This window comes from Schistocerca gregaria, chromosome 8 (genome assembly GCF_023897955.1).
Source record: "Schistocerca gregaria isolate iqSchGreg1 chromosome 8, iqSchGreg1.2, whole genome shotgun sequence".
Taxonomy (NCBI): domain Eukaryota; kingdom Metazoa; phylum Arthropoda; class Insecta; order Orthoptera; family Acrididae; genus Schistocerca; species Schistocerca gregaria.
The window spans coordinates 383,022,444-383,050,366 of NC_064927.1; the positions used below are offsets into that span (position 1 = coordinate 383,022,444).

General features: G+C 44.1%; 1 protein-coding gene across 1 annotated transcript in view; it reads right to left on the reverse strand.

Moving 5' to 3' along the window:
* The window catches only part of LOC126284820 (lysosome membrane protein 2-like), a 202,698-nt gene that overhangs the window by 32,855 nt on the left and 141,920 nt on the right, over positions 1-27,923 (reverse strand). The window contains exons 5-6 of the mRNA XM_049984030.1: positions 22,697-22,891; positions 2,341-2,589 (exon numbers count right to left, since the gene is read on the reverse strand). Of these exons, the coding sequence (XP_049839987.1) occupies positions 2,341-2,589; positions 22,697-22,891 (444 nt within the window). The remainder of the gene's footprint in view (positions 1-2,340; positions 2,590-22,696; positions 22,892-27,923) is intronic.

A 27,923-nucleotide genomic window follows, 5' to 3' on the forward strand; every position in this document is an offset into this window, starting at 1 on the left:
AAGTCCGATAGAGCTTAGAGCCATTTGAACCATTTTTGTACTTCTGTCATGTAGAACGATTCTCTTCAGTCATCATTGATTCCATTCATGCAGGATCTTTAACCGCAGCAATTTTTAACCAGATTCCTGATATTCAAGGTACCGGTACACTCGTAAATAGGTCATATAGGAAAATCCTCACTTTGTCACTGCCTTGGAGGCGCTGTGTCCCATCGTTTTTGTGCCGACTATAACACTACAGTCAAACTCACTTAAATCTTGATAACCTGCCATTGTAGCAGCAGTACCCGATTTAACAGCTACGCCAGGCATTTGTTGTCTTATATAGGCGTTGCCGACTGCAGCGCCGTATTCTGCCTATTGGCATTACTCTGTACTTGAATACGCAGGCCTATATCAGTTTTTTTGGCGCTTTAGTGTATAAGACGATGGTTAAGGTGGCTTAATTGCTCACATGTTAGATAACTAATTTTAAAGATACCCAGAATTCTACTCACCATAAAACTCAGCAACTGAAGAATTAACAATATCCTCAAAATAGCTTTTATACACAATGAAGCGCCAAAGGAACTTGTATAGGCATGTGTATTGAAATACAGACGCATATAAACGGGCAGAATACGATCCTGCGATCGGCAACACCTACATAAGACAGCAAGTGTCTGGAGCAGTTGTTAGATCGGTTACTGCTGCTACAATGGCAAGTATTCAAGATTTAATTGAGTTTGAATGTGATGTTAAAGTTAGTGCACGAGCGATGGGACACAGCATCTCCGATATAGCGATAAAATGGGGATTTGCCCATTCGACAATATCATGAGTATGTAATATCAGGAATCCGGCAACACATCAAATCTCCAACATCACTGTGGCTGGGAAAAGATCCTGCAAGTAGGGACCAATGACGACTGAAGAGAATCGTTCAACGTGGCAAAAATGCAACGTGGAAACGGGCAAATTACATCAGATTTCAGTGCTGGGCCATCAGCAAGTGTCAGCGTGTGAACCATTCAGCAGAACACCACTGGGCTTTCAGAGCCGAAGGCCCACTCATGTACCCTTGATGACTGCACGACACGAAGCTTTACATCTGGTCTGGGCTCATCAATACTGACACTGAGCTGTTGATGACTGGAAACATATTGCCTGGTCGGAAGAGTTTCGTTTCAAATTGTATAGAGTGAATGTACGTGTACGGGTACGGAGACAACCTCATGAATTCATAGATCGTGCATGTCAGGAGAGGATCATTCAAGCTGGTGGAGGCTCTGTAACGGCGTGGGTAATGTGCGGTTGGAATGACAGGGGACCCATGATATTTGTAGATACAATGCTGACAGGTGACACACATATAAACATCCTGTCTGATAATCCATCCATGTCCATAGTATATACTGACAGACTTGGGCAGTTTCAGCAGGGCAGTGCGACTCCCTACACATCCAGAATTCCTACAGAATGGCTTCAGAAACACTCTTCTGAGTTTAAACACTTCCGCTGGCCATCAAACCCCCCAGATGTAAACATTATTGAGCATATCTGGGATGCCTTGCCATGTGCTGTTCATAAGCGATCTCCACCCCATTGTACTCTTACGAGTTTATGGACAGCCCTGCAGCATTCATGGTGTAAGTTCCCCCCAGCACTGCTTCAGACATTAGTTGAGTCCATGCTACGTCATGTTGCAGCATCTCTGAATGTTCGCGGGGCCTACACGATATTAGGCAGGTAGACCAGTTTCTTTGGTTCTTCAGTGTCCTCGTCAACAATTTAAAATTTAGATCCCACTGCATTTACGAACGCTGCATGAAAACATTAGAAAATGCTCGGAATTGTTTATGGTCGGCTCTAGTGTGCTTTCATTCATGTGATTCTAAAATCGATCACTAGATTGATGCATTGGCCAGGAAATGCATGTGTTCCTAATGCACTCTCCTCCAGGGAGAACACTCTCCCTTACTGGCTTTCCACCTGTGCTCTTGATATTCATACAGACGCTCCTCTTTTACGCAAAAGTCTCTTTAATTTTTGTTTAGTTGGCATGTTTGTTGCACCTATTTATGCATGCTTCTAAAGTCTTACATTTATGATTCAGCCATTCCTGGTTAGCAATTTTCCAATTTCTCTTAACTCATTTTAAGTTTCTGTATTTCCTTTTGCCAACTTCATGTGCTACTTTTAATATTTTCTCCTTTCATCATTGGCATAAGAAACGAAAAATACGCCTAGTAAATATTGTAGAGAAGTGGGAAGAGCTCGGAAAACATGGGAGAAACTTTTTGGGTCGTGTCGGAACAAGAATTTTGACAGTAGAGTGTAGTGAAGAAGAGGTCGGAGTACCTGCGAATGGTGCCTGAACTCGAGCGGGATGCGCCTGCAGAGGGCGTGTTGGAAGAGGTGCAGCGTGGCGCGTGTTGAGACAGCAGAGGGTGGGAAGATGGAGCCGTCGGTGCCCTGGATGCTGTTGCAATCTGCCGTGCTCCACTTGCCCAGCGAGGAGTGCCCGTCAATGCTGGTGAAGACGCCCAGCTTGTTCGGGTCCCCGGCACCCGTGCCGATGCGCAGCCGTCGCTGATCCACGCCGTTCTTCTGCAACACGATGAAGCTATGCTGAAAGGTTCGGCAGGAGTCCATGTATCTGGATGTAGCGAATCTTTACAGCTGCCAGTGTCTGCCCCCCAGACTTCAAGTCCCAACAACTGTTGCCGATCTTCAATGTAGGGGAAAGTCGGGAGGTACTGAAGAGCAGATTGTATCGGAAAATACATTCGACGAAACTTGGATCGTGCACAGAAAGAACTGCTGTAGTTTGGCACAGAAGGTAACTGAAAGAAATGCGCAACGAGGCGCACAGTAATGAGACTTTTACTGAAAGACCGTACATTGAAGTCGCTGGAATTCAGGATGGTGCCCGGACATTACGAAAGGTGGGACATGGTTCTTAATAGGGTTTGTGATCACCATCGAAGGCAACGTAAGCTCTGGGACGTGCCAACGTGCTCCCATTCTGGTCAAGACTTTGGTAAGGAGTTCTCATGGTAGAGAATTCCACTCCGCTGCCAACACGGCTGACAACTGTTTAGTAGTCGTTGGTGCATTTGGACGTACTGCCAGGCGTCTCCCCAACGAATCCCTCACGTTCTTCATCGGATCGGAAGGCCAGTCCTTTCATCAAATATCCTCTGGTTCAAACAGCTCCTCGACGTGGTCGCGAAGTGTCATCCATAAAAAATCTGGATAAGGGGGAGGCTTAGGTTCGCACACCAAGGGTTACGTACAAACTTAGTTACACTACTGGCCATTAAAATTGCTACACCACGAAGATGACGCGCTACAGACGCGAAATTCAACCGACAGGAAGAAGATGCTGGGATATGCAAATTATTAGGTTTGCAGAGCATTCACACAAGGTTGGCGCCGGTGGCGACACTTACAATGTGCTGACATGAGGAAAATTTCCAACCGATTTCTCATACACAAACAGCAGTTGACCGGCGTTGCCTGGTGAAATGTTGTTGTGATGCCTCATGTAAGGAGCAGAAATGTGTACCATCAAGTTTCCGATTTTGATGAAGGTCGGGCTGTAGCCTATCGCGATTGCGGTTTATCGTATCGTGACATTGGTGTTCGCGTTGGTCTAGATCCAATGACTGTTTGCAGGATATTGAATCGGTGGTTTCAGGAGGGGAATACGGAATGCCATGCTGGATCCAAATGGCCTCGTATCACTAGCTGTCGAGATGACACGCATCTTATCCGCATGGCTGTAACGGATCGTGCAGCCACGTCTCGATCCCTGAGTCAACAGATGGGGACGTTTGCAAGACAACAAACACCTGCACGAACAGTTCGACAAAGTTTGCAGCAGCATGGACTATCAACTCGGAGACCATGGCTCCATTTACCCCTGACACTGCATCACAGACAGGAGCGCCTGCGATCTACATCTACATGACTACTCTGCAATTCACATTTAAGTGCTTGGCAGAGGGTTCATCGAACCACAATCATACTATCTCTCTACTATTCCACTCCCGAACAGCGAGCGGGAAAAACGAACACCTAAACCTTTCTGTTCGAGCTCTGATCTCTCTTATTTTATTTTGATGATCATTCCTACCTATGTAGGTTGGGCTCAACAAAATATTTTCGCATTCGGAAGAGAAAGTTGGTGACTGAAATTTCGTAAAAAGGTCTCGCTGCGACGAAAAATGTCTATGCTTTAATGACTTCCATCCCACATCCCACATCTGCCACACTCTCTCCCCTATAACGTGATAATACAAAACGAGCTGCCCTTTTTTGCACCCTTTCGATGTCCTCCGTCAATCCCACCTGGTAAGGATCCCACACCGCGCAGCAATATTCTAACAGAGGACGAACGATGGTGTACTCAATGACGAACCTGGGTGCACGAATGGCAAAACGTCATTTTTTCGGATGAATCCAGGTTCTGTTTACAGCATCATAATGGTCGCATCCGTGTTTGGCGACATCGTGGTGGACGCACATTGGAAGTGAGTATTCGTCATTGCCATACTAGCGTATCACCCGATGTGATGGTATGGGATGCCATTGATTACACGTCTCAGTCCCCTCTTGTTCGCACTGACGGCGCTCTGAACAGTGGACGTTACACTTCAGATGTGTTACGACCCGTGGCTCTATCCTTCATTCGATCCCTGTAAAACCCTACATTTCAGCAGGATGATGCATGACCGCAAGTTGCAGGTTCTGTACGGGCCTTTCTGGATACAGAAAATGTTCGACTGCTGCCGTGGCCAGCACATTCTCCAGATCTCTCACCAATTGAAAACGTCTGGTCAGTGGTGGCCGAGCAACTGGCTCGTCACAATACGCCGGTCACTACTTTTGATGAACTGTGTTTTTGTGTTGAAGCTACATGGGCAGCTGTACCTGTACGCGCCATCCAAGCTCTGTTTGACTCAATGCCTAGGCGTATCAAGGCCGTTATTACGGCCACAGGTGGTTGTTCTGGGTTCTGATTTCTCAGGATCTATGCACCCAAATTGGGTGAAAATGAAATCACATGTCAGTTCTAGTATAATATATTTGTCCAATGAATACCCGTTTATCATCTGCATTTCTTCTTGTTGTAGCAATTTTGATGGCCAGTATTCTATTTTTGTAGATAGTTCATCCATCCTGGAACTGAGAATCTCTATGGTTTTTGCCTGTTACCCACTCTTGAGAAACGAGGAGTCCTAATAGAAGACCAAAAGGTAGTCGGGTAACAATTGACACAAAAAAGTCTTTTTCGCATAATATAATTACATAATTACAGATTAAAATTTTTTTATTTTTTTCTTTGCTTGTACTGTGAAACCTTGCTTCTTGCCGAATATCATGATTGTAAGTCAACGGGAAGTACTCAACCGGTTTTGGTGAGTGACTTTGCGAGTGTAAAATAAGCGAATTAAACGGCCATATCTTTGAATTACATTGACTTAGAAGCTTGAAGTTTTTATTCCGCAACGGACCATAGACCTTAGTATGTGAATAAATTTGAACCTGATACGGCTATCCGGTACTGAGAAAAATAGTTTTCGTCAGTCTCACAGGTGGACAACAAAGTGATCCTATAAGAGTTCCATTTATACTGATTAACGTGTGGAACACTAAATGAAGTCAGGGCCGAACACACCACTGAAAAGTGCACATGAGGAAATAGTACAGTATCATATAATGTTGCCCAGTGTGTGTACCATATTCAAAGATTTGGAGGTCAGTACGTGTATGCAACATTATGCTTCCGTACAGCCTAGACCACCAAAACGTTCGTGTTCGACGGTGTTCTTGGGTGCATTACGAGTTTCCAGCTCTCACCATATGAGAGTGCTTAATACACTTATCAGAACCAAAATACATTAATACAGGGGTTCTGCAAGGTAGCATATTAGGACCACTACTATACCTGATATACATCAATGAATTTCCCAGCAGTGTTACTCATGGCGAAAAACTCCTCTTCGCTGATGACAGCAATATTATAGTCACTGAGAAAACAAGAGAACTCCTTGCCGAGAAAGCAAATGAAACTCTTAAGGAAGTTTATGATTTGTCAATAAGTAATAAAGTGACATTGAACATAAAGAAAACTAATGCCATGAATTTTATTTGAAGAGGAAAAATGACAATGTTAAATTAAATTTAGATGGCACCTCTATAGACTGTGTAACAAATGCAAAATTTCTAGGAATGAATAATGATTCTCAGTTAAAGTGGTGTGAACACACAAAGGTACTTGCAAACAGAATGTTATTAGCATGTTGTGCCCCGAGAATCCTATCATCAATGTGTAACTTGCAGTGTCTTTTAGTTACATATTATTCATATGTACACTCAGTTCTTAGCTATGCAATTCGTTTTTGGGGAACAAATGCACAAACTATGAACACAATTTTCAAACACTAGAAAAGAGCCATAAGAATAATAACCAAAAATACTAGTCGAGCTCATTGTAAAGATCTGTTCAAAACGCTGGGGATTTTAACTGCTCCATGTGAATACATTTACCAGTCAGTTGCACACATCAAAAATAACATTGGTAATTGCTACACAAACAGCTCTGTCCATGACCATGAAACAAGAGATAGACTCAAGTTACATTGACCAAGAAAAAATAAACTTAAAAATTAAAACAGCATTTTCTACCAAGGAATAAAACTGTACAATAAATTACCAAAAGAGGTTAAAGAAATTGCCAAAATACACTTATTTAAAAAGGCAGCTAAAAAGTACATTTTATACATTGAAGGATTAATTAGCTAAAACAGAGTAGTCGTTTGATAAAAAATGTTATACAAATAAATAATAATAATAATGATTATAAAATATCCAACAATCCACATAACACAATTACTTTATATTTTTTCCTTTCTAGAAATACTTACCCCCAAGCTATATATAGCACAATACTAACACGTCTTCCTCTTTCTGAGCTCAACATCTCACTCATTATGGAGGGATGCTGACTCAGTTTTTCAGGATAGAAAATGGGAAGTTGATGTGCAGAAAATGGCTCAGAGATCACCAGTGTGTGTGTGTGTGTGTGTGTGTGTGTGTGTGTATGTGTGTGTGTGTGTGTGTGTGTGTGTGTGTGTGTGTTGAGTGAAGTGTTATGAAACAATGTGTGTATAGTGTGTGGAGTGACATAGTGAGATATGAGTGAACAATGTGGCATTACATTATTTGTAAAAAAAAGTATTGTTTACCAGGAGTAGATCTAATGATTGTCTCTAACCAGAAGTCTGTAAATATATGTGTGTACGAATTAGCTTATTTTAGATTGATCTAAATCTGTAAATACTTTGACATGTCCTATATCCTTGTAAAAAGAGGTCTACAGATAAATAAAGCTACTACTACTACTACTACTACTACTACTACTACTACATAAAGTAACATGATGGCTTGGTGATCTGGGTGTTATGGAAAGGCACAATGTTGTATGGGCACCCTGACCTCCAAATCTTTGAACATAGCACAATCATTTGTCAGTGTTATTATGACACTGTGCTCCTTCTCCATGTGCGTGTTTTCACGGGTGCATTCGCCCATGTCTTCATTTTGATGGTGACAATGTGGGACGTATCGAAGAGTGCATGTGAAGTAGCTCCTGAAACGAGAGAGTATTTGGCAAATTGACTGTCCTGCCTGTTCCCCCGACTTAAATTTCATCCGTTCAGGAGCGCGTCCACATGCATCTGTCTATCCAGCAGCTGTAAACTGTGCTGGTGGAGGAACGGGGTGTTCTGCCTACCACGAGAACACCTTACCAGCCTTGTGGCTGACATGGGAGTGCGTTGCAGAGCAAGCATTACCGCCCATGGTAATTACAAAATAATGTTCAAATGTCTGTGAAATCTTATGGGACTTAATTGCTAAGGTCATCAGTCCCTAAGCTTACAAACTACTTAACCTAAATTATCCTAAGGACAAACACACACACCCATGCCCGAGGGAGGACTCAAATCTCCGCCGGGACCAGCCGCACCATCCAGGTAATTACAAACCCTATTAAGAACCGTGTCCAATTTTTTGTAATGTCCATAGGATCATCACGAATTACAGAGCCTCCAGTGTAATTTTTCTCACTGGTTAAAAGTGTCACTTCTGCTCGTTCCATTGCGTAACACTTCTGTTCCTCTGACTGTGTATTTCGTTCATTTACCTTCTGCATAATAATGTAGCAGTTCTTTCTATGTATATTTTAAGCCCTATCCAGCTACGATATACTGGACAGCGACACATCATGTGGAAGATACTTTTTTCCTTAAGTTTGCACACCAGTGTGGCTTTTTCTAAACTAGCCCTAATGGCAGCAGCTGTCGCGGCACTGCAATGTGAGCTATGAAGCTCACGCGATTTTGAATCAAAGCGATGGTGTGTTTCAGGATGGCAGCAGGTAATCAGTTTCTAGTGAATGTTTCGGTGCACGAACTTTCCTTTTGTAGGGTTGTGTGAGCTTTTTTAAATTTTACAGGTGATATTAATTCCGTAATATACACAATCTGATTTTAAAAAATAGGATATCCCTATCGAAGGTGAAACTAATGTCACGAGAGGCGGATACGCTATTATAAATGGAGGTGATGTCAGAAGAAAAGTGGTAACAACAAAACGGGTCGTTCAGGAGAGCTATGTGACTCCAAATGTGGATGAGTCATTGGAAGTCACCTGAGTAACAAATGCATCAGGGGCATTTCAGCCCCACTAAAGCTGCCAGGTCGACTGTGGCGTCGTGAATCAAAATACACAGTTAAACCAAGACCCGGCAGATTTCGCATACTGACGGACAGCGACCGTCGAACATTTACGGCGTGTGTCGTCCCAGCAACAATTGTGTCGTAAAGACATTTAAAACAAAAAACTTGGAACGAGAAGTGTATCTCGTGACGAAATAAATGGACATGAACCTTGTGTGTTTCATCGACTACAGAGGTGGCATAAACCTTTCCTGTTTCATAGTAAATATTAAATTTAATCTTAGTATCAAGGAGTAAGCTCTTTAAATGTAATAGCTTCTATGCTACTAATAAGGGAGAAGAACGCTCCTAGATTGCTCTTGTCTCACTCTCTCTTCGCTTGTTTCTAGTAACATGAAGCAGACATCTGGGACCACGAAAGAAATGTAAGCATTTATGGTGTTAACCTTGTTAATATAGTACTTTACAGATTAGATTTGAGTTATTTTGATGTACAGTGAGCCCTCATCATGTTCCTTGCATTGGATTAATTTTTCTCAAGACGTTTACAGCTTCACAATTTTAATGGCCGCTGCTTCAAAGGACGCCATTACACGTCGACCTAAAAAGTGAAATCATAGCGGAAGCGCATAGATCGTCCGCTTTAACATTTAACAAAAATTGTTTTTCACACCAATGAGCCGCAGCGGAAAGCAACATTAGTTTTAAGCTTTTACTTTTCAGCTTACGCCTAGAGCCAAGATCCGACTGCCACAGCCCGAATATGATGCTAAGAGGAGTATTCTTCGAGTATTGTGTGGGTCCACAATAATTACAATATTTGAGTCAATGTTCTTAAAATACAAGTATACCGAGGCTAATTATAATACAGTTATTTTTTTTCTCAAGTAATATTCTTGGAAGTAAGTCATGTTTGATGATTTTACTGCTCAGTTGCGAGTTACGTAAAAGGAAAACCAATTTTGAAATAATTTTCTAAAATAGTTAAGTAACTCAAAAGTCAAAAACCAAAGTGTATATTTAAATCTCTTTCGGTGATAGATTTCAAATAAAAATTATTTAACAATTTTTGCATATTGGATCACACTATTACATTCACGCGTGTTTTCAGACTCCGAACAGAAGAGAAAAAATATAAAAGATTAAGAAATATACCCCTCTCTTAGAGCCACTTCATTTGGACATGAAGAGCCACTTCAGGCGGAACGTTGCAAAAACTCAAATGAAATCAGCGGAAGGAGTCACTAGTGCAGATGTAGACCCACTGAGTTTGAGCAGTCGGTTTAGAAGAATGGCTGTGTGTAGGGAGCGAAAAAGAATTGGGTAAAATGGCAGACGAGCTCCTCACAAAGCACACATTTCTGAAGTCAGTGCTATGTGACGCGAGAGGCATTGTAAAGAGTCACGCCACTGGACGCTGGATGACTGGAAATAACCGGTTTAGAGTAATGAATCACGCTATACCATATGGCAATCTGACGGATTTGTCTGGGCGTGGTGAATGCCTGGAGAACGTTAAGCTATCTGACATCGTGTTTAGTGCCACTACTGAAGTACGGAGGAGGTGATATTAAGGTATGTTAGTGTTTTTCGCGGTTAGGGTGTAGCCCCCGTATTGGACTTAAGAAAGCGCTAAATGCGGAAGGAATGCCAACGGCCTTGGCGCAGTGGTAACACCTGTTCCCGTCAGATCACCGAAGCTAAGCACTGTCGGGCTGTGCTAGGAATTGGATGGGTGACCATCCGGTCTGCCGAGTGCTGTTGCCAAATGGGGTGCACTCAGCCCTTATGAGGCAAATTGAGGAGCTACTTGACTGAGAAGTAGCGGCTCTGGTCTCGTAAACTGATATACGGCCGGGAGAGCGGTGTGCTGGCCACATGCCCCTCCATATCTGCATCCAGTGGCGCTGTGGACTCAGGATGACACGGCGGCCGGTCGGTACTGTAAGGCTTGCCAAGGTCTGTTCGGACGGAGTTTAGTTTTCGTTTTCAAATGAGAAAGGATAGAAACACATTTCACAACTTTGTGTAGTTCGCAGCTCGTGGTCTAGTGGCTAGCGCTGCTGCCTGTGGATCACGGGGTCTCGGGTTCGATTCCCGGCCCGGTTGGGGATTTTCTCTGCTCGGGGACTGGATGTCTGTGTTTCACTCATCATTTCATTATCATCATCATCATTCATGACAGTGGCCAGATTGGACTGTGTAATAAAAAGTGGGACTTTGTACAGGCGCTGATGACAGCGTATTTGAACCAGCCACAACATCACAACAATTAGTTCTGCATATAGCAGAGAAACTGTTCGGAGGCGGTGACTGTTTGCATGGCAGTACGCCCTGTCAAAGCAGTATCTATGAGGCAATGGTTTGTGGGCAATAGCATTACTGAAAGGGACAAGCTTGCCCAAAGTTCCGGCTTGTATGCAGTCAACCATCTTTGGGATGAATTAGAAAGTTGATTTCGCTCCATACTCCAGCGTCGAACATCACTGCCCTCTCTAGTTTCGGCTCTTGAGAAAGAATAATTCGCTAATGATCCACAGGTATAAGGACACCTCACTGGAAATGTCGCCACAGACTTTACGCGGTCAGGGCTAAAATGTTGACATTCACCGTATCACTGCACTGCTAATACGAGTAATTGTCCTGATACGTTCGCGTGGAGGTTCGAGTCCTCCCTCGGGCATGGGTGTGTGAGTGTGTTGTCCTTAGAGTAAGTTAGTTAAGGTTAAAAATGGTTCAAATGGCTCTGAGCACTATGGGACTTAACATCTGAGGTCATCAGTCCCCTAGAACTTAGAACTACTTAAAGCTGACTTACGTAAGGACATCACACACATCCATGCCCGAGGTAGGATTCGAACCTGCGACCGTAGCAGTCCCGCGGTTCCGGACTGCAGCGCCTAGAACCGCATGGCCACCAAGGAGTTAAGGTTAGATTAAGTAGTATGTAAGTCTAGGGACGTCAGCAGCTTGGTCCCATAGGAAATTACCACTACGTGATACGTTCGATCAGATAGTTTAGACCGCGACAATAACAATCACGTAATAACAATCCAACTTGCACAGCAATCTAAATTTAAATAGTGTAAATGACTGAATAATCAAGCGTTGATCCAATCTCGTTATGTTACACTGATTAGCTTCACGTGCTGCATTCAAGTCAAGAGAATAAAATTAAATTCACTGTGCAACTCAAACTCAATAAAACTGTTCTCATACACTCGTCCAATACCGTACTTTTATTCAGACATGCAAAAACCAGGTTTAGCAACATAAAAACCTCTGTTATTAAATATAGTTGTCACAAATATATAGTACAAATGTTACTGAATAATAAATATGCATTCAGTTACTCGAAATACACTGACCTGTGAAACCCACGCAACTTGCATAATATCGTAGAAAACTAGCCCCAAACACGTGTATACCAGCTGTCAAATTCGAATACTGTGCAGGTTGCAGTTCTCCACCAATCAGAAAGAAACACAATTACGACAGTTTCGAACCGTATAACGGAGGGTTGAAAATCTGTTCGGGTCACAAGGGTATTTATTTATTACGTGAGAAATTAGTAACTGTGGACACCAGAAAATGTACTGAACGAACAGGAGCAGGTTTGACTATTGTTTTACTAAAAAGTAGAAAATAGTAGGATGGGATGTGGGACAAACACTACATCTACATGTTGATACTGTTGCAATGACAATGTTGTCGTAGATCGACAAATTACAATATTACGACTGGAAAAAACATTTTAGTTTAAAGATAAAGCAGAAACTACATTACTTTGACAACTGAGAGCTTGGCATGATTTCGCAGACTTTTGCAAAATCGCTGCTTTGGATGGACTTGCAGGATTTCGAGATAGTGTGGCAACGATGACATTCAGTGCTGTTATTTGACGATTGGTTTTGAAAATAATATCTTCATATCAGTTATAGATCTACTGCAGGCAACGGAAAAAATCTTCTACAGCGGCAGCTGTAGTTGCAAGCTTAATGTCGTGGGATTGCAGTTCCAGAGTGTGCACAGTTTGAAATAGTGACTTTCCTTTTGCTCTTACGTACTGCAGTAGTAGTTTAAGTATGTAACAAAAGTATAGCTCTAGGGCGTCTATGTAAGTATTTTTTCCTTTATTGTTTTATTCATTATACACTGTACATTCACAGTCAAGTGACACCCTGTCAAAATCCTGGATAATTAGTTTTTGCATCGTGTACCACTGCGAGACGTGCAGGAAGAGAGTCGGCGAGATTCTGCAAGGTAGTGTCAGGGTCTGGAGCCATGCTGACTTTTGTGCCGTGGCAAGCTGTAAAGTTTCTCGGTTGAGGATCACGGCGCGAACAGCCCGACTGAGGTGGTTCCACAGATTTTCAGTTGGGTTTAAATCTGAAAAGTTTGATGGCCAGGGGAGTACAATAAACTCATCGTGGCTTTCTTCGAACGACGCACACACACTGCTGCTTGACACGTTACATTCCCTTGCTCGTAGGTGCCATCAAGCACAGAAAAAACACACTGCATGAAGAGTGGAGATGGTTTCCAAATATAGGTGCATACTTATGTCGATCTATTGTGCCTTCATGGGGATGATGTCACCCATGAAATGCAACGAAAACATTCCCCAAACCATAAGGTGTCCTCCTTCGGCCTGGACACTTCCGACAGTTGTTGTAAGGTGTTTGCTTTGAGACGTTTCATGCTGTACACGCCAACGGCCATGTGTTCGATGCAACGTAAAACATGATTCATCTCAAAATGCCATATGTCGTCACTCAGTGGACGTCGAGTTTCGGTAGTAGCACACAAATTCCAGCCTTCGTCGCTGATGAATAGCAGTCAGCATGGGTGCACGAACCAGGCGCCTGCGATAGAGGCCTGATACAGCAACGTTCGCCGAACGGTCGTTGAGGAGACACTGCTGGTAACCCTATGATTCATCTGGGCAGCCGACCTCGGTGGCCACGCGGTTCTAGGCGCTGCAGTCCGGAACCGCGTGACTGCTACAGTCATAGGCTCGAATCCTGTCTTGGGCATGGATGTGTGTGATGTCCTTAGGTTAGTTATGTTTAAGTAGTTCTAAGTTCTAGGGAGCTGATGACCTCAGTCCCATAGTGCTCACAGCCATCTAGGCAGTCAGTCGCTCAACAGTCGCCCGTACACAGCTCCGCAGCTGTTGTTCACCCATGTCATTTATGGTACGTGTTGCACAACAGTTGCCTCAGAACGGATTTTGGATAGTGCCATTTTGACATGCACGGTATACTTTATCCACAGAGGCAGGTGAACTATTTACGAACTGAGCGGTTTTGGAAACGCTTTCAACCTTGATCTGAGAGCCAATGACCGTGGCCTTTTGGATATTAAATAGATCACTCCATTTGCGCATTAGATAACGACAGTACTTTTTCTGCAATACCCTTTATATACTCTCTATAGCTAGATGTGCTCTGTGCCATCTATGAGTGGTTATTGTACGTTGACGTCGAACATAGGTGTTGGTCACATCAATATTAAATATAATTACATTCAAGTAAAACATTAAAAATAATACATCTATTAGAAAGTAAACATTCGAGTGACAGGATGGTGAGAAGGAGAATGCACATTGTTGACCTGTGGTGTGTGTGGGGAGGGGATAGTGGAGGGTAGGGGGCAGGGGGAGGGGGTAGTGGAGGGTATGGGGTATTGGAGGGTAGTGGGGAGGAGGGTAGTGGAGGGGAGGGGGAAGGGGAGTGGGTAGTGGAGGGTAGGGGGCAGGGAGAGTGGATAGTGGAGAGTAGGGGGAGGGGGAATGGGTAGTGGAGGGTAGAGGGGGTAGTGGAGGGTAGGGGGAGGGGTTAGTGGAGGGGGGGGGAAGGAGAGGGGGTAGTGGAGGGTGCCATCTTAGAAACTGATGTCGGAGGAATTTGTGAAACTGCATACTCGGCCATCATGTTGACATAGGCGTGTCTCGTCACTGTAGACTCCATGAAAAATTGACCATCTCACCATGTTTATGCAATCCCAAGCACACATTAACTTTTCGTGAGTCCCTTTCGTACTCAGTCACTTCTCCTGGAGTCTCACTTCCCCAGTTCGACAGTTTCGCCTTTTAACTTTGCCAATGTAGATTCACCACTGAATCGGTAATGAGGTAGTCGTCGCTTCCGTCTATACAATGCAACATTTCTATAGCAAAATCGCGTCCTCTGCAGTGATTATGCACGCAACAGGAGACGTGCACAGTCGAATGGGGGACGGATAGTTTCCTGCCAGGTCGTCTAACGGATTTATGTGGTCTCCTAGGGAATAATTCGCACACACGTTCCATGGTTTCTTCATTTACAGTAGTTTGAGGATGTTTTCAAACATTTCACATCCAACTTCCCGTTTGTCGAAGAGCTCTGTTCGACTGATAAAAGGATTTATGTGCCGGAAGATCCACGTTCCATTCTCTTTTTGCATGACGCTGAACATTTACTGCAGATTTTAACTGTGCTAACCATGGTACACACTAGACCCTACACCTTTCGTTACGGCGTCCAGATATCGACTATCAGGAGAACGTCTGTTGGCACAGTTCACATGTGTCATATGGCTCAGCACTGTCTACGACATGGTGAGGATCACATCTTGGAGAGTAGGTCTATTGATTACGTATTTACCCAACAACACAAAAAGTCGCATTGTTTCGTTATATATGAGGCTTTCCTTCCTCTTCTTTATCTCCTGTAAGCTGGCAGACACCTGCTTCAGTATGTTGATTATACCGGTTTCCTAGTCGTCTGCCTCGCTCGCACTGGGCACCTTAGAACAACCTACACCATTCGTAGACTAGGCTCCAATAACGCCATTGTCTCTTCTCTAATTTATGTTCCTAGTACACCAACACGTCTATACCGACAAATTCCACCGGCCATACACCTCCACACTATCTACATCCTCTCCGAACGATATTTCAACCGTCCACTTTTCCCAGACAATGAAATCCGTCCAGGAGGAGCTGGCCACTCTTCGCGAACAGCTGAGCGTGTTGATGGCCGCGGTCAGCCGTCTTCAGGCTGCTGCCTCGGAGTGTAGCGGCAGTGGGGAGTCTGGTGCGTCGCATGGTGCACCCCAGGTGTTAGATGCTTCACACACTGTCCCTGCTGTCGAGACATTTTCGCGGGTACCGGGCGCGGTTGGGCCACCCTCTCCCCAAGGGGAGTGGCGGGTTCAGCGGCGTTCGCGGAACACGAGGCGGAGGGTCAATGTGGAGGCTGGCCGTGTGGCATCGCCCGCTCTGCCTGTGAGTGGACATGTGGCTGCTCCTTCAGCAAGGTCCGAGCAGGCACACGGGGGGAGGGGTTTATTAGTTATTGGGAGCTCCAACGTTAGGCGGGTGATGGAGCCCCTTAGGGAAATAGCGGAAAGGTCGGGGAAGAAGGCCAGTGTTCACTCTGTCTGCTTGCCGGGGGGTCTCATCCGAGATGTGGAGGAGGCCCTACCGGCGGCGATAGAGAGCACTGGGTGCACCCGACTGCAAATTGTTGCTCATGTCGGCACCAATGACTCTTGCCGTCTGGGTTCAGAGGTCATCCTCAGTTCGTACAGGCGGTTGGCGGAGTTGGTGAAGGTGGAAAGCCTCGCTCGCGGGGTGGAATCAGAGCTAACTATTTGTAGTATCGTTCCGAGAACCGATCGCGGTCCTCTGGTTTGGAGCCGAGTGGAAGGCTTAAACCAGAGGCTCAGACGATTCTGCGGAGAGCTGGGGTGCAAATTTCTCGACCTCCGCTATCGGGTGGAGAAATGTAGGGTCCCCCTGAATAGGTCAGGCGTGCACTACACGGCGGAAGCGGCTACGAGGGTAGCGGAGTACGTGTGGAGTGCACATGGGGTTTTTTTAGGTTAGAGAATTCCCTCCCTAGGCCCGACAAGACGCCTCCTGAGACGCGGCAAGGCAGGAGTAGGCAAAATGCAACAAGGAATAACAATATTAATGTGCTAATAGTAAACTGCAGAAGCGTCTATAGAAAGGTCCCAGAACTGCTCTCATTAATAAACGGTCACAACGCCCATATAGTACTAGGAACAGAAAGTTGGCTGAAACCAGACGTAAACAGTAATGAAATCCTAAACTCTGATTGGAATGTATACCGCAGAGATAGGCTGGACAGTGAAGGGGGAGGCGTGTTTATAGCGATAAGAAGTGCAATAGTATCGAAGGAAATTGACGGAGATTCGAATTGTGAAATGATTTGGGTGAAGGTCACGGTTAAAGCAGGCTCAGACATGGTAATTGGATGTCTCTATAGGCCCCCGGGCTCAGCAGCTGTGGTGGCTCAGCACCTGAAGAATAATTTGAAAATATTTCGAGTAGATTTCCCCACCATGTTATAGTTCTGGGTGGAGATTTTAATTTGCCGGATATAGACTGGGAGACTCAAACGTTCATAACGGGTGGCAGGGACAAAGAATCCAGTGAAATATTTTTAAGTGCTTTATCTGAAAACTACCTTGAGCAGTTAAACAGAAAACCGACTCGTGGCGATAATAAATTAGACCTTCTGGTGACAAACAGACCCGAACTATTTGAATCAGTTAATGCAGAACAGGGAATCAGCGATCATAAAGCGGTTACTGCGTCGATGATTTCAGCCGTAAATAGAAATATTAAAAAAGGTAGGAAGATTTTTCTGTTTAGCAAAAGTGACAAAAAGCAGATTACAGAGTACCTGACGGCTCAACATAAAAGTTTTGTCTCAAGTGCAGATAGTGTTGAGGATCAGTGGACAAAGTTCAAAACCATGGTACAATATGCGTTAGATGAGTATGTGCCAAGCAAGATCGTAAGAGATGGAAAAGAGCCACCGTGGTACAACAACCGAGTTAGAAAACTGCTGCGGAAGCAAAGGGAACTTCACAGCAAACATAAACATAGCCAAAGCCTTGCAGACAAACAAAAATTACGCGAAGCGAAATGTAGTGTGAGGAGGGCTATGCGAGAGGCTTTCAATGAATTCGAAAGTAACGTTCTATGTACTGACTTGGCAGAAAATCCTAAGAAATTTTGGTCCTATGTCAAAGCGGTAGGTGGATCAAAACAAAATTTCCAGACACTCTGTGACCAAAATGGTACTGAAACAGAGGATGACAGACTAAAGGCCGAATTACTAAATGTCTTCTTCCAAAGCTGTTTCACAGAGGAAGACTGCACTGTGCTTCCTTCTCTAGATTGTCGCACAGTTGACAAAATGGTAGATATCGAAGTAGACGACAGAGGGATAGAGAAACAATTAAAATCGCTCAAAAGAGGAAAGGCCGCTGGTCCTGATGGGATACCAGTTCGATTTTACACAGAGTACGCGAAGGAACTTGCCCCCCTTCTTGCAGCGGTGTACCGTAGGTCTCTAGATGAGCGAAGCGTTCCAAAGGATTGGAAAAGGGCACAGGTCATCCCCGTTCTCAAGAAGGGACGTCGAACAGATGTGCAGAACTATAGACCTATATCTCTAACGTCGATCAGTTGTAGAATTTTGGAACACGTATTATGTTCGAGTATAATGTCTTTTCTGGAGACTAGAAATCTACTCTGTAGGAATCAGCATGGGTTTCGAAAAAGACGATCGTGTGAAACCCAGCTCGCGCTATTAAGACGATCGTGTGAAACCCAGCTCGCGCTATTCGTCCACGAGACTCAGAGGGCCTTAGACACGGGTTCACAGGTAGATGCCGTGTTTCTTGACTTCCGCAAGGCGTTTGACACAGTTCCCCATAGTCGTTTAATGAACAAAGTAAGAGCATACGGACTATCAGATCAATTGTGTGATTGGATTGAGGAGTTCCTAGATAACAGAACGCAGCACGTCATTCTCAATGGAGAGAAGTCTTCCGAAGTAAGAGTGATTTCAGGTGTGCCGCAGGGGAGTGTCATAGGACCGTTGCTATTCACAATATACATAAATGACCTGGTGGATGACATCGGAAGTTCACTGAGGCTTTTTGCAGATGATGCTGTGGTGTATCGAGAGGTTGCAACAATGGAAAATTGTACTGAAATGCAGGAGGATCTGCAGCGAATTGACGCATGGTGCACGGAATGGCAATTGAATCTCAATGTAGCGAAGTGTAATGTGATGCGAATACATAGAAAGATAGGTCCCTTATCATTTAGCTACAAAATAGCAGGTCAGCAACTGGAAGCAGTTAATTCCATAAATTATCTGGGAGTACGCATTAGGAGTGATTTAAAATGGAATGATCATATAAAGTTGATCGTCGGTAAAGCAGATGCCAGACTGAGATTCATTGGAAGAATCCTAAGGAAATGCAATCCGACAACAAAGGAAGTAGGTTACAGTACGCTTGTTCGCCCAATGCTTGAATACTGCTCAGCAGTGTGGGATCCGCACCAGGTAGGGTTGATAGAAGAGATAGAGAAGATCCAACGGAGAGCAGCGCGCTTCGTTACAGGATCATTTAGTAATTGCGAAAGCGTTACGGAGATGATAGATAAACTCCAGTGGAAGACTCTGCAGGAGAGACGCTCAGTAGCTCGGTACGGGCTTTTGTTGAAGTTTCGAGAACATACCTTCACCGAAGAGTCAAGCAGTATATTGCTCCCTCCTACGTATATCTCGCGAAGAGACCATGAGGATAAAATCAGAGAGATTAGAGCCCACACAGAAGCATACCGACAATCCTTCTTTCCACGTACAATACGAGACTGGAATAGAAGGGAGAACCGATAGAGGTACTCAGGGTACCCTCCGCCACACACCGTCAGGTGGCTTGCGGAGTACGGATGTAGATGTAGATGTAGATGTAGACATGTACTCATCCTACCAAATATAGTTCCACTCCACCCATCTCATCTATTCAGGGCTCCTTTTTCCTGTCCATCCCCATCTTTTCCTACCCTCTCTCCTCCTTGACATAAAGGCCTTGCCTTGTCTCCCGGCTACCACTCCCTTCCTGTCTGTTCAACATCTACTTTGTCCCCATCGATACCATTTATCAGTCATCCATACTTAACACTTCCTACCCTATTGGGCACGTAATCTTGGCAAGGTCTTACAATATGTGGTGACAGCGCATTGCTTCATTTTTAAGACAGTTTTTAAATCGCGATTTCCATATATTCTTCTTGTTTTTATTTTACCTTTTTGTTTTCATGTCTTAAATTAAAAAGAAAAAAAAGGTTCATATGGCTCTGAGCACTAGGGGATTTAACATCCGAGGTCATCAGTCCCCTGGAACTTAGAACTAACCTAAGAACATCACACACATCCATGCCCGAGGCAGCATTCGAACCTGCGACGTAGCGGTCGCACGGTTCCAGATTGAAACGCCTAGAACCGCTCTGCCAGACCGGCCGGCCAATTAAAAAGAAAATTAATGGCAGGTACAAGGGGGCTCGTGGTCTGAGGGTTCTGTACGAACTTAATTGTGCACATAGACAGTTCATCCACCCTTAGAATCGAGAATATCTACGAGTTTTGCCTGATATGGAAACTGATCCTGCGAGATATTGGTCTCGGGAAATCCAAGACTTTCGAGAATGTTTAAATTTCAAATTGAAGAACAAACGACAAATGAAATATTTTTCGGTGACATAATCACAGATTGACCATTTTCTGATATCTGCTTTAACTGTACTTTGAAACCTTGCTTCATGACAAAATTCCATGATACTAAGCTAACGGGAAGTAGCCTGCACATTCTGATGAGTGAGTTTCCGAGTATCAAAATGTGACACAAATAACCGTATCTTTTGACTGTATTAACTTAGGAGCATTAAGTGGTGTACACCTCTAAGGGACAATTGGCGTTAGTATGTAACATAAAATTCAACTTGATACGTCTAACCGTTCCTGAGAGAAAAGGTTTTTAGCAGTCGGAGGGACAGACAGACAGACAGACAACGAACGAATTGGTCCGATTAGGCTTCCTGTTTTACAGATTTAGGTACGGAACACTCAAAATAAAGGAAACTATGTTTCTTTTGCACAAAACCTTCATTAAATTTATCCTCATAAATTTTAAAAATATTTGTAAATGTCTCACCTTTTAATTCAGCGTTTTTAGTTGACAATCCATCCTCCACCTCGCTCCCCTTTCCTCCAATCCGATGCCCATATGGGACGAGTATAGTGAAATAATGTTAAAGGAAAGAGACAAACATATACCTGGCAGGATAGCCGAGAGTGCTAATGCGCTGCATCCTGGACTCGGATAGGTGCGCCGGCCCCAGATCGAATCCACCCGGCGTATTAACGACGACAGCCGGTGTGCCGGCCAGCCTTGATGTGGTTTTTAGGTGGTTTTCCACATCCTACTAGGTGAATACCGGGCTGGTCCCCGCGTCCCGCCTTAGTTACACGACTCGCAGACATTTGAAACACCTTAACACTATTTCACGATTTACACTAGACACAGGCAGCTGGGGTACACCGATTCCGTTCTGGGGGTATGGGGTGGCGGCAGGAAGTGCATGATGCCACCCCTTACAAATGTTGTTGTTGTTGTCTTCAGTCCTGAGACTGGTTTGATGCAGCTCTCCATGCTACTCTATCCTGTGCAAGCTTCTTCATCTCCCAGTACTTACTGCAACATACATCCTTCTGAATCTGCTTAGTGTAATCATCTCTTGGTCTTCCTCTACGATTTTTACCCTCCAATGCTAGATTTGTGATCCCTTAATGCCTCTGAACATATCATACCAACCGGTCCCTTCTTCTTGTCAAGTTGTGGCACAACCTCCTCTTCTCCCCTATTCTGTTCAATACCTCCTCATTAGTTATGTGATCTATCCATCTAATCTTCAGCATTCTTCTGTAGCACCACAGTTAGAAAGCTTCTATTCTCTTCTTGTCCAAACTATTTATCGCCCATGTTTCATTTCCATACATGACTACACTCCATACAAATACTTTCAGAAACGACTTCCTGACACTTAAATCTATACTCGATGTTAACAAATGTCTCTTCTTCAGAAACGCTTTCCTTTCCATTGCCAGTCTACATTTTATAGCCTCTCTACTTCGACCATCATCAGTTATTTTGCTCCCCAAATAGCAAAACTCCTTTAATACTTTAATTGTCCCATTTCCTAATCTAATTCCTTCAGTATCACCCGACTTAATTCGACTACATTCCATTATCCTCGTTTTGCTTTTGTTGATGTTTATCTTATACCCTCCTTTCAAGACACTATCCATTCCGTTCAACTGCTCTTCCAAGTCCTTTGCTGTCTCTGACAGAATTACAATGTCATCGGCGAACATCAACGTTTTTATTTCTTCTCCATGGACTTTAATACCTGCCCCGAATTTTTCTTTTGTTTCCTTCACTGCTCGCTCAATATAGAGATTGAATAACATCGGGGACAGGCTACAACCCTGTCTCACTCCCTTCCCAACCGCCGCTTCCCTTTAATGCCCCTCGACTCTTATAACTGCCATCTGGTTTCTGTACAAACTGTAAATAGCCTTTCGTTCCCTGTATTTTAGCCCTGCCACCTTTAGAATTTGAAAGAGAGTATTCCAGTCAACATTGTCAAAAGCTTTTTCTAAGTCTACAAATGCTAGAAATGTAGGTTTGCCTTCCCTTAATCTATTTTCTCAGATAAGTCGTAAGGTCAGTATTGCCTCACGTGGTCCAACATTTCTACGGAATCCAAACTGATCTTTCCCGAGGTCGGCTTCTACCAGTTTTTCCATTCGTTTGTAAAGAATTCGCGTCAGTATTTTGCAGCTGTGACTTATTAAACTTATAATTAACCATGCCAAATCCGTATATAACCCTGCCGACCCTGCACGCGATGTGCGATAAAGGCGGTAGCAAAAGAAAGAAAAAAAGAGAAAAAGATATGAGGCGTGTGCTGGAAGGCAGCGATACGCCCTGATGCGGACATCGGCAACAGTTGCGAGTTTTTGAAGCAGTTCAGTGATGCACTGGACCGTGTTACCACGATGAGATAAGCAGTGTGGGAAACTGGTACTCACCGTGGCGAGGAGGCCGAATTTGTCGATGGGCATGGGGTGGCGCAGCTTGGCGAGGTCGAACAGCGGGTCCGAGTAGCCCCACAGCAGGTTGGACACGGGCACCTGCACGAAGGGCTTGGTGCCGAAGCTGCGGATGGCCGTGTCCATGGCCACCTGGTACACGAAGAACAGCTCGCGCAGCTCGTTCACCGCCGTCTGCCGACAGAGACAATGTCACCGTAGGTACCTTCGAACAGGCTACCGAGCGGAATTTGTGACTGGATTCAGGATTCCTTGGTAGAAAAGCACAGCATATTCTCGTGGGCGGAGGGTCGTCTAGAGGTATCGAAACAACTTAGAGCGTACCCCAGGGAAGCGTGTTGGGACCTTTACTGTTCTTATTGTATATGGGGCGATCAGAAGGTTGCTGGGAAAAAGGCGTGCTCTGATAGTACAAATTGGTAATGTATATTTTTCACCAAAAATATACTTTACCAATTTGCACTACCAGAACACGCCTTTTTCCCAGCTCAGTCTGCCACGAAATGCTAAGACCCGACTTTTTCCCAGGCCGGACGGCACACCTCTCGTCTATCCTTTTGATAGGGTGAAGGAACCCTACCCACTGCCCAGTCTAGCTCTGCGGCGGTCGCTTAAAATTTTCAAATGGTCAATTCTGATTCGTACGGAATTTGGCGCGCACTGAACGTTCGAGCGGCAAGCAGGGTTGAGTCCCCTTAAGTTCGTTAGGCATCTATCGCCAGCACCAAAGTCTCGGTCGGCTCTTGGAAGGGACCCCTGGGCGCCAATTCAGGCTTCGCCGCGCAGCCTGTATCGTTGGGACACCCTGCAGCCGTATATTTCTCATTGGACAGTTTTACTCTTGTCGTTCCACCTCACTCTAGAGGAACAGAGATTAAAACTGTAATCAAAAGGAAACGAGTTTGGTTTTTACGAGATATCGAGCCGATAAAACATTTAGCCACATCTTTGTGCCTGAAAAGCTCCATAGATCATTGTTAAAAAAACGGAAGAAATGAAAACTGGGAAGACAGATAGAGAAACACTGGCTGAGTATTTGGCGCAGCGAATGACTGAAGTACGAGGGTTGGAATGTTAATAGTGGCAACTATTTATTTACAGCTAGTACAAAATAGATACGTGTTTCAAAGTTTTACTGACCTTCAAAGTACCCACCAGCATTGTGTATAACCCATTCCTAGCGATTTGGAAGGTGTAGGATACTCTTAGCGGTGCCAGTTGTGTTGAAAAGTTCGAGCGGCGCAGTCTATTGCCCGACGAATTTGTAGCAGTTCTGAAGCGAATGCCATGTAGTGTTCCCTTCAATTTACATCTACAGTTACATATATACTCCGCTAGCCACCAAGCAGTGTATGGCGGAGGGCACAATTCGCGCCAAAGTCATATTCCCCCCCCCCCCCCCCCCCCTTCCTTTCCACTCACGGATCGCGCGAGGGAAAAACGTCTGTCTGAATGCCTCAGTACGAGCTCTAATTTCACTTATCTTTGAATGGTTTAGAAATCGAGTTAACTAAAGAGGGCTTAAGTCAGGGGAGTGCAGCAGGTGGTATAGCACTTAGCAGCCCCATCAGTCAAACAAATCAGTAACAGCTTGCATTGTACATGCTTGAACATTGTCCTGCAAAATGATGGTCAGGTCCTGCAGAAAGCGTCATCACTTCTGTCTCTAAGCTGGTCGTAGGTTGAATTCAAAAAATGAACAACATAGAGATAGAAGTGATGACACTTTCTGCAGGATGTGATCATCATTTTCCATGACAATGGCCAAGCACGTACAGTGCAAGTAAGCTATTTGTGATTTTTTAACTGATGGGGCTGCTAAGTGCAATACCACTTACTGCACTCCCCCAACTTAAGCCCTCGTGAGTTCAACTCGATTCCTAAACTGAACGAGACACTTCACGGCATTCGCTTAAAAACTGCTACAAACTCGTCGGGCAATAGACCGCACCGCTGGCACTGCTAAGAGTATCCTACGATTTCCAAATCGGTGGCAACAGGCTATACACAATGCTCGTGACTACTTTGAAGGTCAGTAAAACTTTGAAACACGTATCTATTTTGCAGGATCTGTAAATAAGTAGTTGCCACTATTAAATTTCCAACTCTTGGTATATACAGGTGTGGAAAAAATAAGGACGAAATTAACATTCACACATTCATTCACTGCCAAGTAGGAAAGTTCTATAAAACTCGGAGCGTACACAAATAACTACTAGAGTGTAGTATAGTACAGTATAGAAGGTAACTGGAAGGGATACGTAGTCAGACGCACAGAAATGACACTTTTATTCAGAGACAATAATTACATTGAAGTAACCGTGGGTCATAGTGGTTCCCTGGACATTACGATAGGTGTGACGTGCTTCTTAATAGGGTATGTGAGCACCATTAACGACAGTGCATGCTCTGCAACATTGGTAAGGAGTTATTACCATAGGGCGTTCCATTCCTCCAGTAGCGCGGTTGGCAATTGCTGCATGTTCATTTGTGCATGTGACTGTGCTCCTGACCACATCCCACACGAGTCTGATGGGGTTTGTCAGGGGAATGGGCTCGACGTACTCTCGTATGGCGGGAGGTTGCCACAAGGTGTTATGTTGCGGGGAGGCATAATTTTACATGGGCTTCCTCGCCTCAAGAACTTTGAACACAGTACTCTCACCGGTCAACTTTTTTGTGACGCTGTACTCTTTCCCGTTGTAGGTCTTTACAGGGGTGCATTTGGATCTCACATTATTTTAATGGATAACAATGGAGTAAAGGAGTTTTTCTATTTGGGGAGCAAAATAACTGATGATGGTCGAAGTAGAGAGGATATAAAATGTAGACTGTCAATGCCAAGGAAAGCGTTTCTGAAGAAGAGACATTTGTTAACATCGAGTATAGATTTAAGAGTCAGGAAGTCGTTTCTGAAAGTATTTGTATGGAGTGTAGCCATGTATGGAAGTGAAACATGGACGATAAATAGTTTGGACAAGAAGAGAATAGAAGCTTTCGAAATGTGGTGCTACAGAAGAATGCTGAAGATTAAATGGGTAGATCACATAACTAATGAGGAAGTATTGAATAGGATTGGGGAGAAGAGATGTTTGTGGCACAACTTGACCAGAAGAAGGGATCGGTTGGTAGGACATGTTCTGAGGCATCAAGGGATCACCAATTTAGTATTGGAGGGCAGTGTGGAGGGTAAAAATCGTAGAGGGAGACCAAGAGATGAATACACTAAGCAGATTCAGAAGGATGTAGGTTGCAGTAGGTACTGGGAGATGAAGAAGCTTGCACAGGATAGGGTAGCGTGGAGAGCTGCATCAAACCAGTCTCAGGACTGAAGACCACAACAACAACAACAACAACAATGGCCGACCCCATCGAGCTGCGCCCTTGGAACGAGGGAATATCCGGCGTATAGACAGGCCTGTCTGTGACCCTAAAAAAATGGTTCAAATGGCTCAGAGCACTATGCGACTTAACTTCTGAGGTCGTCAGTCGCCTAGAACTTAGAACTAATTAAAGCTAACTAACTAAAGCTAACTAACCTAAGAACATCACACACATCCATGCTCGAGGCAGGATTCGAGCCTGCGATCGTAGCGGTCGCTCGGTTCCAGACTGTAGCGGCCAGAACCGCATGGCCACTCTGGCCGGCTGTCTGTGACTCTACTTAAACCCCATAGAGCACGAGTAGATGCGGTAGAGATACGTACTGCAGCATAATGACCATCTAGCACTTGCCAACCACGGCGGTGGAGGAATGATACGCATTACCACAGTAGGCCTACTTCTCACCAGCTTTGTGGCTAGCATGGGGGCACATTGCAGAGCATGCATCCCATTAAGAACGATGTGCCACCATTTCTAATGTCCAGGGCACCATCATGAATTGCTGTGAGTTCAGTGTAATTATTGTCTCTTCATTGCGAGCATAATTTCTGTTCGCCTCATTGCGTATTGATTCCAGGTACCTTTTGCACTACTCTGCAACAGTTCTATGTGTGATCCAAGTTTCTCGAGCTAACTTACTTGGCAGTGACGCATCGTCCTTAAGGGGATATTGTAGGTGAAATTCGTTGGAATTTGACATTTTCTGTTTTGTACTGCATAATGTACTTTGAACTTCCCTGAATATTTTAGTGTATAATACATTAAAATCAGCCAATTGTGATACCTTCTAATATTTTGAATGTTGGCATGTGACTGTCAAATTTTACTGCTACGCATATACTGCCACAGTTGAGCAGTCATACCGCGGGAACTACACAGTCTAGAAGGCTCTGAATTACGTTTGTGCCTACTGCTACGTCTCAGAAATAGCCATTACGAATAAACAAATCAGTCCTTTGTTTCTGATGCTAACTTTCGTTGAAAGTAGTATGGTTATTGGCTATTTTAGTAGTAAGCTAACTTCTATTGATTTTTGTAAGTAAATAAAACGACTAAGCGTAAAAGTAACTTCAAGAAACGCAAATTTGCGATTAATAGATATGTGAGACCTGCATTTTCTTCTCATTACTTGAAAACTCGTGAAGCAAGCCATGTCATGCTTTGTGACCACCTCCATCAAACACTTGGTATAAATATAGGCAAATTGAATTTTCTGGCACCCTGCATAGATTTACACATAAACATTCTCTTCCTATGGCAATAATGGAGGCAATCAAACTTATTTACAGAGATTTGGCAAATCCTGAGCTACTAAAGAAGTTTTTACATGGGAAGACCCAGAATGTGAATGAGTCCTTTAGTAATGTTGTATGGTGCCTAAAAATGTATTTGTAGGCCTTATGACTCTAAAGTTAGCAGTGTCTGATGCTGTAATAACTTTAATTGTGGGAACTATGAAAGAATTAAGGTTCTGGAGAAGTTAGGGGTAAGATATGGACAGAACACAGGTAATGGACTGCGGCAACTGGATGAGCTATGTGTACGTGAAACAGAGTTAGCTGCTCGGCAAATGACAAAAGAAGCAAGAAAGAAAAGCACTGGGCTGTTGTGACACTGAAGAAGACACAGACTACGGGCCGGGGCAATTATAGTGCATAAAAGACGCAGAAATGTAAGTCTGTATAAGAATTTGTAATAAATGGTTCAAATGGCTCTGAGGACTATGGGACTTAACGTGTGAGGTCATCAGTCCCCTAGAACTTAGAACTACTTAAACCTAACTAACCTAAGGACATCACACACATCCATGCCCGAGGCAGGA